This window comes from Phascolarctos cinereus, unplaced genomic scaffold (genome assembly GCF_003287225.1).
Source record: "Phascolarctos cinereus isolate Bilbo 61053 unplaced genomic scaffold, phaCin_HiC Scaffold_2;HRSCAF=192, whole genome shotgun sequence".
Taxonomy (NCBI): Eukaryota; Metazoa; Chordata; class Mammalia; order Diprotodontia; family Phascolarctidae; genus Phascolarctos; species Phascolarctos cinereus.
In genome coordinates, this window is record NW_027555625.1 from 269,337,589 (window position 1) to 269,351,630 (window position 14,042).

At 38.0% G+C, this 14,042-nt stretch overlaps 1 protein-coding gene across 5 annotated transcripts in view; it reads right to left on the reverse strand.

The window, feature by feature from the left end:
* The window catches only part of FKBP15 (FKBP prolyl isomerase family member 15), an 80,752-nt gene that overhangs the window by 35,797 nt on the left and 30,913 nt on the right, over positions 1–14,042 (reverse strand). For all 5 annotated transcript variants that reach the window (XM_020965443.2, XM_020965442.2, XM_020965445.2 and 2 more), the window contains 3 exons: positions 10,373–10,515; positions 6,941–6,989; positions 5,098–5,205 (listed from right to left, as the gene is read on the reverse strand). In XM_020965443.2, the coding sequence (XP_020821102.1) occupies positions 5,098–5,205; positions 6,941–6,989; positions 10,373–10,515 (300 nt within the window). The remainder of the gene's footprint in view (positions 1–5,097; positions 5,206–6,940; positions 6,990–10,372; positions 10,516–14,042) is intronic.

Genomic DNA, 14,042 nt, shown 5'->3' on the forward strand with positions numbered 1-14,042 from the left:
TCATTGTTCTCGAAGAGGACCCAAATGACATCACTACATTGGAGTCAAGTTACAGTGTGTCCAACTGTGGCGGTCAGACCAATATAAGCTCGGAATGTTCTACCACAGGTCAACAAGCATTTCTCAAGTGCTTACCATGTGCCAGGAAGTATGCCAAACATTAGAGATACAAAGAAATGGAAAAAAACAAACAACAACAGTCCTTGATCTTAAAGAGCCAACATTCTAATGAAGAAAACAACATGTAAATAATTAGGTTTATATAAAATACATAGAACAGATAGAAGATAATCTCAGAGGGAAGGTACTACCTGCTGGGGGTAGACCCAGGAAATGCTTGCAGAAAGTGGGACTCAAGATAGCTTTTTTTTTTAAAACATAATTGTTTTCTTGAGAGGATGCCCATCAACTGGGGAATGGCTGAGCAAGTTGTGGTATATGAATGTAATGGAATACTATTGTGCTATAAGAAATGATGAGCAGGCTGACTTCAGAAAAACCTGGAAAGATGTATGTGGTCTGATGCTGAGTGAAGTGAGCAGAACCAAGAGGACTTTGTACACAATAACAGCCACGTTATGCAATGACTAAGAATGTTAAACTGAACCCTTGTCAGCATTACGAGGATCTAAGACATCTCCAGAGGCCTCGGGATGGAAAATGCTGTCCACATCCAAAGAAAGAACTGTGGAAGTTGAATCACTATCACTTATTTTTACCTTCTGTTGAGTTTTGTTTCATCTTTCTGATGGTTCCTCCTGTTGGTTTTAATTTTTACTTACAACTTCACTAATGTGAAAATATGTTTAATGGGTATGTAAATGTAAAGCCTACATCAGCTTGTGTGCCATTTTGGGGAGGGTGGGGGGGAGAAAAAGGGAGAAAAATTTCCAACTCAAAAAAGTATGGAAAAAAAATTTTTTTAAATAAAAATATTTAAAAAAATAAAAAAAACATAATTGTTTTCAATTACAAACTTAAAATTTAAAAAAGACTATTTCCATATATACAACAATACACAAAAAGGGGATTCTATGTGAAACCATGAATTTCTATTCTATACTGTTCGCTTTTTTAAAAAGTATATAATAAATTCTAAATGTTACTTTCAAAACTCTCTGTGTTGCCTTCTAATTTCCTTCTGTTATTTGTGTGACCTAAGCAATTCACTTAACTTCCACTTATCTCAGTTTTCTTAACCGTAAAATGACAATAATAATAGGGTGGTTGTGGGGATCAAAAAACATGTTTGTACCTGGCACGCAGTAGACACTATATAAAAATATTTATTTCCTTTCTCTCCTCTTCTGCGTATCTTAAAAAATATTTAAAGACTTTTTTGACATCACTACTGCTAGCTTCCCTTTTTCCCTACCCCAATCAATCAAAAACCAAAAGAAATAAAAAAACCCTTGTAGCAAATGAGCATAATTAAGCAAAACAAATCCACAAAATGGCCACGACCAAAATGTGTTTCTTTATTTACCTTGAATCCATCACTTCTCTGTCAGGAGTGGAATAACATGCTTCATTGCAACATGACTATTTATTGCTCTTGAGTCTTTTATCAAAACTGCTGGAAAGTCCTCTATTCAAGTAAGGTCCATCTCCACACCCAACCCCTCTTCCCCCTGATTATTTCCAGTTTTGCAAGGTAAGTTATTCTCAGTTATAAGACTATCTCTTTTGCCTTCTGGAATCTTGTATTCCAAGATTTCTTGTTTAGAATAAAAGCTGCTATATAATCTTGATGTTTATAATATTTTTTCTTTGATGTGGGAGCTCACAATTCTGGCTATGGAGTTAATGGGACTTTTCCTTTTAGGGCTCCTTTAAGTAAGTGATTGAAGGGATCTTTCTATCTTCACTTTGCCCTCTAGTTCTAATAGATCTGGGCACTTTTAAATTTGTGATTTCCTGAAATATAATGTCCAAGCTTTTTGTCCCATAGTTATTACAGAGTCCCAAAATTCTTAATTTATCAATCTTTGACTTGTTTTTTGAGATCAGATCACAGAATGGATATTCCACAAGAACTATGTGAAATCTCTGGTGCCTTTTGAAATTATTCCAGCCCCACCCAAGTACTCTCACTGGCCTGCCACAGCCCAAAGGATGTCATATAACTGCTAAAATGGTCTTCTCTACCCAGCTGGAGGAGCTGGGATTATTTTAGTTAGAACAGCTCTTCCAAGTAGTAAAAGAACAATGGAAATGAATTCCATTTACAATGGTTCTCAAGGCTCCCCTCTTTGATTCAGTCTAACACACTTATTGAAGCTCTTACCAAGTGCAAAAGAGGCCCTGTATCAGGTACTGGAATTAAACAGTGTGGTACAGTGGGACCCAATCCAAGGACCTGGGTTCAAATTTCACCTTTGAAGCTTACAACTTATACCACCTTAGACAAACCATTTTCACCTACCTGGGTCTTGGTTTCCTCATTTATAAAATAAGAGGATTTGACTAGGTGGTTTCTGAGGTCCTTCTAATTCTAGATCTATGGTCCTATGGCTCATGCCTGCCCTCTCAAGGAGTTTATGCTCTCTTGTACCCAAGGAGGAAACATGAAACATAAAATAAGATGGAGCAAAAGGAAAAGTAACATGAGAACCCTAGGGAAATCTGAGGCAGGCTTTTGAGAAGCATAGGTAACGGGCTGGGAGAAGCTTCACAGACAAGGTGGCACTGAAGCTGACCCTTAAAGGACAGAAGAGCTGGAGGGCAGGGATTAGGAAGGTATTCACGACCTACAAGAAAGCTTGGTGGGCAGAGATGGCAAGTTGAGGTCAGATAAAGGAGTACAGTCTGAATAGAATGTAGAGTGCATGAAGGAATATAGAGTGCATGATAGAAAAGTTGGTGAAAGTCAGATTGTAGAGACTTCCACTGCTAGTTTTTTTATTTTTTATTTTTTTTTTTCAGATATAACCATTTATTTAACAATTAGGCCAAATAAATTCCATAGATATTAATGTTAAAGCAAAAGGCATAATCACAATACACATGTCACGCTCTCTTAATACACACCATAACCTGCTATTAAATGTGCATGAAGAAACAATTTTCAAATGTCCACACATTCAGATGGCCAGTTTTGAGACTGAAAATGACCTGTGCATAATTTTTTAATGCTACAGCACCTCACCTGAGAGGTGGTGAAAACTAGATACACATTAGAGGAATTTCAGAGAAGCAGATAGACATGGGAGTCAAACACATGGGCTTAAGAGTAAAGCACAACTTTGGATTGCAGTTTACCCTCATCACTCCTCATCTTCTCCATATGAAGATAGCATTTTTATAAGCCCTTTCAATTATCCCCTCATCCTTTAAAGGGAGTTTAGGAAACCTCAGGTTTTAATAGTATTAATCCTTCTGTTTATACCAGGAGGACTGCAAAATTTAATCAAACTATCTCCAGCCAATTATTCACTCAAACGATTGCTGCCTCATCCAGTCAGAACAGACTTCCCAGCCACCAAGTTGAGGTTGACCCGGCTAACAAGTTGTGGAAGCCTTTCTTTACCTGCTCAAGCAAGAAGAGGCAGCCCGAGTATACCTGCTGCCAAGGCAGAGTGCAGCAAATGAAGAAAAGAAGACCACAGGCTGATGTGCCCCCACAGCAGCAGAAAACACTAAGCAAAGCAGTAGCCAACTCTCTTTGGTCATGGATAGTCCAAGCTTTCTTTCAGGAATACCCTCAGCTACAGTTATGTACCCATACACCAAAAGCAAAGAAGGCTCAATAGGAGTACTAGCCCCCCCCCCAAGTGGCCACAGCAGCCCCTCCAGCAAGTTCTCTCAAGGTAGTTTCCCTGATAAAAGCTAAAAAATAGATTGAATCAAAACATTTAATTGTCGGGAGGGAGATAATTTATAAACCAAAGTTTTAAAAACACATGTTAAAAAAAATAAAAAATAAGAATTTTTTAAAAGAAAAAACATAACTGTCCAAGATGATTGCTATTCACTCATTTTTTCCTTAAGTGTCAGCTGAAGCATACCTCCATACCTCCCATTTTAAAATGTGTTTCTTGTATAAACGTGGTCAGGTTATTTTTTGGCCCATTCTACTATCCATTCACATATTTTATATATAAAACATACATAATATATATATAATAAAATACATATATAATATATGTTCCATACATTCCAGGGCTTCAAAGAAGTTCAGGGGAAAAGCAGGTATCCTCAAGGGGCCAGACCTACCCCCACCCCCAAGGTCTTCAGTGCTGTTGACCCCAGCTCAGCACCAGGTACTACTAGACCCCTGTAGCCTCCAGCTACCAGCACTGCTAGTTTTTTTAAAAGTGTTTTTTAAACTTTTTTAAAAAAGTGTTTTTATCCTACAAGCATTTGAGAACACTGAAAGTTTTTGAACAGTGAAGAGATATGGTAAAAATCTTTACATTAAGGAAGATTATTTGACTGCTCTGTGAATGATGGACTGAAGAAAGAAAGACCAGAGGCAGGAAGGCCACTTGAGAAGTCTGGGAGCTTTAACCCTACTTGCAGACTAATGGGGAAGAAATCAATTAGAGCCTTGAAATGAAGCCATTAAAAACAACTAAAACCAAACAAGACAAACCAAAAAAATCCAAACCAACTCTTTTTAGCAGGATCCTAATTATCCGATGAGCAATGTTTATTTTTCTAAGAAGCAGTCCCTCTTATACCTTTCTTCCTCAGCAGCAAGCATTACATTCTTTCTCTATAACTTACTGAACTCTAGTAATATAAGAATTTGTTAGAGAAGAGTGGAAGTAACTGTATTTCCCAAAGTGGAGAATCCATCATCTTCAGTGATACTGCAGAAAGCTAAATGAGGGTTTAATTCACTCCTTAAACTGCTTGGCTAATAAGACAGTTGCAGTCTTCTGTATATTCATCAGTAAAAATGCTGACCAAATCTGAAAGAGATGCTTAAGAGTGCTGTGCAAGATTTTGCCAATGAGGTCCCCTAAGCAAAAAGCCTTCACCGGGGCCAGACACAACAGCAACTCATGCTCCATTTAGCTTTGGTTTCCTATGGTCTTAAGCCCTTAGATGTCTACTACTGCCCTCAAGTACAGAAGAGCTAAGAGAACTTACCTCCATCTCGGAATCACTGGAGTCTAGGTGAGGAGGAACAATGGGTAACATGGGCTGTCCCATTTTAGCCATCCTAGAGATAAGCTTAGCTTTGGTCACATCAGGATTCTACAGAGAGAGAAGAAAAGGCATAAAATTAATTGTTTTTATGTGATTTGCCATTATTTTCTCATGCTGATTATAACTCAGTGCTCCCTTATTCTCTTTCAGGCTGCACAATTTCTCCACCGTCTATTTTAAAGAATGTAAACAGATTAGATCATTGGTTTCTAGACTCAAGATCCCTAGGTCTGAATTCCTAACTTAGAAGTTATCAAAACCAGGGTGGTTCACCATCTGGAGCAGGGAATGGATGAAACCAAACCCACTGCACACCCAAGTAGGAGTTAAGGCATTCAGAAATCATCAATCTGAATGAGATCATCAAGAGAGGCTACAATGGGAAGCTGGTCTGAAGTGGGAGTGATCAAGATCTAGGAAGGCAGCTGTGATGAACAGAAATAGGTAGGACCTAACTCTACTACTTGTTTTGGAAACCTAAGATTATGTTTCATTTTCCCCTTGAATGTCCTACCTGGAAACAATAATATTATTTGGCTTATGATAATATTTTAAAATCCATATCTGATCCTTATCAGGTTAGCGTTGTTACCTTCCTGAGCTTAGCCCTTTAAAGAAAGGTTAGAGAAGAAATTCACACAAATTCAACTACTGCTGTCCTTTAATCTTATGCTAGGTGATCAAATTGGAAATCAACAGAAACTCACAGAATTTGAAAGTGGGGAAGTGACCTTAGGCACTTTTTATTTCAATTTAGTCACTTGACAGATTAGAAAATGGAGGCCCAGAGAAGGGAAGTGACTTTACTTAAGAGATCTTCAAGAAATGGAAATGGAAGGGGATGGGTGAGGATGTGATGATGAGGGTTGGTCTGGAACATAAGACAAGGAAGGGGGCCCAATGTTGGCCAAACTATGAGATTGCTATATTCCACCTCCATCATCTACAACTTTTTTACCATTTCCCTTTAAACTGCCCCTCTTTAAATTGTAAAAAATTTAAATATAAATTTAAATTGTGTAAAGTGCTTTTGAAAACCTTAAAGGCTACAAATGTTGGCTATTATTATTCGCAGCTTCCCAGCTGCTTCTATGGGAAAGGGGGAAATCTTTACTCTAAACTGAGCTGTCCTTTTGGAAAACTAAAACTTCTTTTAAAAACTGGCAGACAATTTTTTAAAATGGAAAATTTTTAGAATTTTTAAAAAGAAAGTAGAGCTTAGAGGAAAAGAAAGAAGAAAAAGAGAAAAGGAACAAATGCAAATACTTGTAAGAATAATAAGAATCTCATTTATAAGCAATTATTCTTTTTCTTAATTGAAGCATAAAACAATTATATCCAACGAGATACAAATGCAATCAAAATGGCTTTCACTATAAACACATATATTTGATCTACCTAACCCCAACTAACCTATCCTCAAAGACACATTCTTTTATTACCCTAAGATTCCCTTTTAACATCACATTGAAAATAATTTCATGTTCAAAACGCCCTTATGTATTTTCCCCTCTCTAAAATTTTTTCCTTATACTTTTTTTAAGTCATATTAAAGCGTTCTTCATTTTTATAAACATTGCTACAACTTTCCAAAAACATCTAGAACCCTTCCCCCCCATACAATTCTCATATAATTAAGCAAGACAAATCAACATTTGGCCATCACAATTTCAGCCTCTAAGTTCAACTATGTGAAATATATGTTATATTACATACATACATACATACAAATAAAATGAATAGATTTCAATGGGCCTGCCTCAGAGCACTTAACATAACTTACCGCAAGTTGCTCACTGATGGAGTTTGACTTGGTTCGAACAGCTGGCTCTCTGAAAGGAAAAAACACATAATCTGAGATAGATAAGATGACTAAGAAACACAAGTTCAAGTTACACTTGGCTTCTCAACCATTTTAACAGATAAAAGTCAGGTAAAAGAATTCTTATTCCTTAAAGTCTCTGAGGGCAACAAGTCAAGAAGATGAAATTTTCTGCTATTAGAGCTACAAATCCTATTTTTAAAAAATGTATATATTAATGCCTTTTATTTTTATATCACCTTCATTTTTCTGTATCTCTCTCTCCCCTTCCCCACCCAAAGAATTATCCATTATAACAAAGAATAAAAAAGAGGAAAGAAATCAGTTCAGCAAAAATAGCAAACACAAGAACAGAGCCTGACAGCATCCGCAGGGCTCCACACTCATTGTCCCCCAACACAGCAAAGAGGGGAAGGAGGTGCATTTTCATCCCTCAGCTTCAGGGTCAATATAAGTGGGCATTATAATTACTCAGTGTTCAGTTCTGATTTTCCTTTGTTCTTTCTATTTACTTTACTGAAGTCACTTTCATATAGTATTTTCCTGGTTCCTGCTTACTTATATAACTCGGCTTCAATTTATGTAAGTTTTCCCATGAGCTTCTGAATTCTCCACATTCATTATACCACAATTTGCTTAGCTATTCTTCAATTGATGGGTATCTACTTTGTTGCTAGTTCTTTGCCACTCCAGAAAGTTCTGCTATAAACATTTTGACATATATGGACTTTTCTTTCTATCTTTGACCTTTACCTCTGGGTCAAAAGGTACAAATATTTCATTCAATTTCTTTAGCATAATTACTTTCCAAAATTGTTGAACCAATTCATAGCTTCACCAGTGTATTATTGTGCCTGTCCTTCCATGATCTCAAGATTGACTATTCCCATCTTTTGACATCCTTGAAAATGTACTGGGTATAAGATAAAACTTCAAATTATTCGGATTTGTATCCCTCCTATTATTAGTGATTTGAAGCAATGTTTCATTTGATTCTTTATAGTTGGCAACTGTTTACCAAACCACCAAGGGAATATTAGACAAAATAATAACAAAATTCACTTGGAGGAACAAAGGTCTAGGATCTCAAGGAAAATAATGTTTAGAAGTAGGAATTAAGGGGAACTAGCACTTTAAGACCTCAAATTATACTTAAAGCAGGAATCAACTAAAACTGGTACTGGTTAAAAAACTGAACAGCTGATGAGTGGAACAGACTGATTACGGAAGAAAACAAATGAACTCAATAACCCAGTGTTTGACAAAACACAAAAATATTCTTACTTGGGAAAGAACTCCCTATTTAATGTTGTTTCATCATTTCAATCATTTCTGACTCTTCATGACCCCTTTTCTGGAGGTTTTCTTGGAAAAGATAATGGAGTGGTTTGCCATTTCCTTCTCCAACTCATTTTACAAATGAGGAAGTCGAGGCAAACAGGGTTAAGTGGTTTGCCCAGGATCACACAGCTACTAAGTGTTTGAGACTAGATTTGAACTCAGGTCTTCCAGACCCCAGGCTTGACACTCTATCTACTGTTCCACCTAATTGCCCTCCCCCTATTTAATAGGGAGAGATAAAATGTAAAGAAGTCTGGAAGAAATTATGCTTAGACCAACACCCTACACCACATTCCACAATACATCCAACAGATAGATGACCTTAATAGTACTGATTATACAACAAAAATATTAAAAGAGAAACAGATCATATACTCCCAGCTATGGACGGAGATGTATTTTTTTGTTTTGTTTTTGTGTTTTTTAGGAGATGTATTTTTAACCAATCAAAGAATAGATGCAATTACAAAAGATAGCTGATTACATGAAATGGAAAAGCTTCTTTATAGACACAATTAACGCATCTAGGATAACAAAGGAAGAGAAAAATCTTTGTATCAAATTTCTCTGATAAGGAGTTAGTATCCAAAATATGTAAACAACAAATATACAGAAGACTAACAGCTAATTCCCCAATAGATAATTCTGAAAAGAATTACAAAGTATTAAGAAGAAATGCAAATCAAAACAACCATGAAGTTTTACCTCACACTCTACAAATTGGCAAAGATTAAAAAAAACCCAATAGTCAAAGTTAGACAAGTTTTGAAATGATAGGCACACTAATACATTATTAGTGGAGCTGTGAAATGGTATAGCCATCCTGGAAAGCAATTAGGAATTACGCAAATAAAAGTAACTAAAACGTCCATACCCTTTAATTAGAGCTTCCATCACTGGACTTAAACTCTGAGGAAGCCACTAATAAGAAGAAAAGTACCCATATACACCAAAATATTTGTAGCAGAACCTTTTGTGATAGCAAAGAATTGGAAACTAAGTAGATACCCATCAAATGGAGAATGGCTAAACCAATTGTGATTCATGAATGTAATGCAATATAACTGTGCTATAAGAAATTATGAATATGTATATTACAGAAAAGCTACATGAACTAATGCAGAGTGAAGTAAGTAAAGCCAAGAAAACAATATTCACAATGACAACAACATAAATGGAAAGAACAACTACACACAAAAAACCGAAAGTGAATATAGCAAAATTATAGAGATCAAGCATGACTTGAAAGAAGACCTATGAGAAGACACCTCCAACCCACCCATTCATGAAGTAGGAGGCCCATGGATGTTGTATGTTGGTCATGTTTTTAAACTTTGTCTATGCACTAATTAGTTGTGCTGATTTTTTTCTCTTCTTTCTCTTTTTTTTCTTTAAAAAATATCGTTTTTTATATGGGATGGCTCTCTGGGAAAGGTTGGGAGAGGGATATTAGAGAAAACTAAGGATGTAAAAAACAAAAGACATCAACAAAATCTTTTTAATAAAGAAAAAATACTTTTGGGACACTATGCGCATATACACACATCTATACATGTACGTATACATACACATACATAGAACTAATATTAACATATAAGACCAAGATCCACTCATTAATGAATAAGTGGTCAAAAGATACAAACAGCTGTCAAAAAAAGAGTGACAAACTATTATCAACCATAGGAAAGATGGCTCCAAATCACTTCAAAAAGAGAAATGCACATCTATACAACTGTGAGGTTTCACCAAGTTGGCAAACAGGATAAAAGATAAAGAGAGCTGAAGGGTTTGTGGAGAGAAATACACACTAATAAACTGTTTGTAGAAATATAGATTGGTCTAACTATTTTGAAAAGAAATTTGGAATTATGCTACAGAAAGTGACTAAAATATCCATACTTCCACAAATCCTATTAATATTACCCATGGCAGTATTCCACAGTGTGTGTGTGAGAGTGTACACCAAGATGCCTCTCTAAACCTGGTAGGTAATTTCCTCCTAGATTCACTTTTTTGATATTGAAAGAGCTGATTAAGGCTTCAGTTTCTTACCCAGGTTTAAAAGGCACTGCAGTGGGTGGCAGTAATACTGGTTCAGCACTAAAGTTATCAGCACCAGGTGTTGGAGAAGGAGTTGCAGAATCATGGGAATTAATGCTGTGCCCATCAGAGCCAGAATCTTTGGCAAATTTCACCTAAAGAAAGAATAATCAGTACAGAATAGAACAATTGTCTTGGCTGAACAGACCACTGGTCTTGAGGAAATCAAAGTGGTTTATTATATACCGTCAGCCATAACTTGCTTAAATTTAATGGTAAAGAAAGGAGATAAAAAGCAGTTGGACTGGTTGACTTCAAATGTCTTCCCTAGCTCTCATGTTCTGGGATTCTGTGATGTGCAAGTGGCAGTCTTCCAGAGGAACAGGGCAGGAACAGTAGACAGAAGTGTCTTCTGGGGTTAGACTGTCCCAGGGGAGAGAAAAATCTTTTTTTTTTTTTTAGAGTTGGGGGGAATGGGGGAGGAGGAGAGAGAACAATATTTCAGAGTAGGGGAAAATGCCTCTGGAAAAACAAAATATTTCTACAAAGATGAGAATTTAACTTTTTGGAGTCCATTTTTCAAATTTAGGGTTTCATTTTGTCTTGGAGGGTGGGAGTAGGGAGAGTCAGCTGAATTTATCGTGTTTAATGTGAATTTGTTAACCAACCTCAACTAGGCTCCAGCTGATCCTTTAATTCCTCCCTAATTGATTCCCATACTCCCTACAGACACTATTCTTCACTCTCCTCTCTCAGGCCCCTCATTCCTTCCCCTTTCCCCTCTCTCTGTTAAGGACTGCAATTGCCTCTTACTTACCTTTTAAAAAAGTTAAGGCTCCCTTTCCCCTATTCTCTTCATCTCCAAATTCCTGACATCATCTCTCACTCTCTCCTCCTTTCCCCAAGTCCCTGACAAAGAGGGGATCCTTCTTGCTAAGGCCAAGCCTTCTACATGGACACTTGATCCTCCTACCTCTGTCTTCTTTGACAGCCTGCAACCCTCAATCATACTCTTCTTTCTCTAGTCTTCAACTTCTCCCTACTGAAATCTCCCTTTTCTCCTGCCTTCAAACGTGTCCACATGTTCCCCATTCTTTAAAAATATGCATTAGATTCTACCCTCCTCTCAAGCCATCAGCCCTTATTTCCTGTCCCTTTTCCTGGAAAACTCCTATTTTTTTTATCCTCACTAGGACCTTCTGGTTTTCCACCCTTTGGTTACTTTCCTGATTATCACTCCTTCACTCCAGGCACTATTCTCCCTTTCAAAGCTGGACGCTCTGGCTCTGGTGGATCAGTTCAGCTAGACACCAGTGGTGTCCAACTCAACTGGGAATGGGTGCCTGTGGGCCTCATAGTGAAAATTACAAATTAACATTATCTATATTGCATTGCATTTTTATCGATTTTGCTAAACAATTCCTAATTACATTTTAAGGGGAGGAGCAGCTGCTCTCCATTACCAACCCTGGCCTCTGGTCCTCTTGTCACCTGCCACCTTCACTCCTATGCACACACTGCTTGATGACAGCTGGCTAGGCCCAATACTAACATATGTTACAAAGCTTCAACTGCCCCCTTCCTGTGGCAAAGGTGATCATTTCACACAATCCTCATCAATCTGCTCTCTCACTCACTACAAGGGCTTTTCCAAACCTTTTCATCCCACCTCAAACCTCCCATAGTGTCTCTTTATACTTTACTGAGAAAACTGAGGCCATTTCATGAGCTTCTTCTTCTCTCCCCTTTTCATACTACCCAGATGTCTTCTCCTCTACCTCTGCCTCCACCCTTCTCTCATGAAGGGTGACTCTTCTCCTTGACAAAGAAAATTCCTCTCCATGCATTCTTTATCCCATTTCTTCACATCCTCTGTGGATTTCTCCTTCTATCAACCCCAAATTCCTCTCTATTCAATCTCTCCCTCTCTATTGGCTCTTTCCCTGCTGCCTACAAACATGCTCATGTTGTTTTCATCCTTGGAAAACCTTCAATTGACCTAACTCTCTCTCTTACACCTCTCCCTTTCTGCCTAAACTGCTAGATGAGCTGGGGCAGTTAGGTGGTGCAGTGGTTAGAGCACCAGCCCTGAATTCAGGAGGACCTGAGTTCAAATGTGGCCTCAGACACATAACACTCACTAGATGCATGACTCTGGGCAAGTCCCTTAACCCCATTGCCTAGCAAAAACAACAACAACAACAAAACAAAAAAAAATGCTAGATAAGGCCATACACAACTGGCATCTACACTTCCTCTCCTGATGCCGGATTTTAAACCCTCTGTAACCTGGCTTCCAATCTCATCACCTGACTGAGCCTTCTTTCTTCAAAGTCACCAATGATTTCTTTCTTTTTCGCTTAGACAATGGGGTTAGTTAGCGTTAAGTGTCTAAGACCGGATTTGAACTCACGTCCTCCTGACTCCAGGGCCAGTATTCTATCCACTGTGCTACCTAGCTGCCCCACACCAATGATTTCTTAATCTTCAAATCTAATGTTTTTCCCCCCTCCTCCTTCTTGAGCTCTTCAACCTCTGACACTGGCCATCACTCTCTTTTCCTGGATATTCTCTCCCCTCTACATTTTCATGACATTGCTCTCTCTTGGTTTGACTACTTGCTCTCAGTCTCTTTTGCTGGTTCATCTAGGTTATATTCACTATTCTGGGTTTAATCTATGCAGATGATTCGCAGAAATATATAGACAGATATAGCTATAGATATAACTACATATTTATTTAGATACAATCATATATATAAAAATTAGAGGTGGAGATAAAGATATATCTCTACTTCCATCCCTACCTTCTCTCCTGAGTTGCAGTCTCCCATCACCAACTACCTCTTGTACATTTCCAACTGGTTGTCCTGTAGGCATTCTCAAACTCAATTTGTCCAAAAATGAACTCATTATCTTTCCCCACCAAATCTCTCTTCTTCAGAACTTCCCAACTGCTGTTGAAAGGACTAACATCTCTCAGATAACCCAGGCTTGCATCTTCAGTGTTGTCCCTGACTCCTCCTTAGGCTGACTCTACATATCCAACCTGTTGCCAAGACTTGTCATTTTTACCTTCGTTACCTCTCCCTTATGTCACCTTTTCTCCACTCATATGGCAACCATCCTAGTTCAGGCTTTCACCACCTCATGCGCATTTAATATCCTTCAAAACCTTTCTGCTTTCTAGCGTTCTTACACTTTATTCCTCTCTACACATTTACAATCTGGCAGACCCTGCCCTTTGCAGCCAGCTCTTCATGCCTGACGCTCCAGCTCCTGACTCTGCCTTTTCTCTGGTTGTCCTCCAGGTCTGGAACGCTCTCCTTCCTCACTCCTGCCTTGCGGGTTCCCTGGCTTCTCTCTAGACTCTGCCTGAGTCCCACATTCTGTAAGAGCCTTTTGTCCCCACTGCCAGTACCTTCGTTCTGAGATTATCTCCCAGCTATTCTGAATATACAGTTGTCTGCATCTTTTTTCCTCCTTTACAAGTTGGGCTCCTTGAAGACATGGATCATGTCTTTGCCTTTATTTGTAACCTTAGTACTTAACACAATTCCTGAAAAATAGTGAGTGCTTAATAAATACTTGTTGACTGATACTTGCTGCTTCCTCTAATGTTACTACTTCTCAATTCTTTGCAATCTGGCTTCCAACTTCATCAATGAATTGAAACTGCTCTC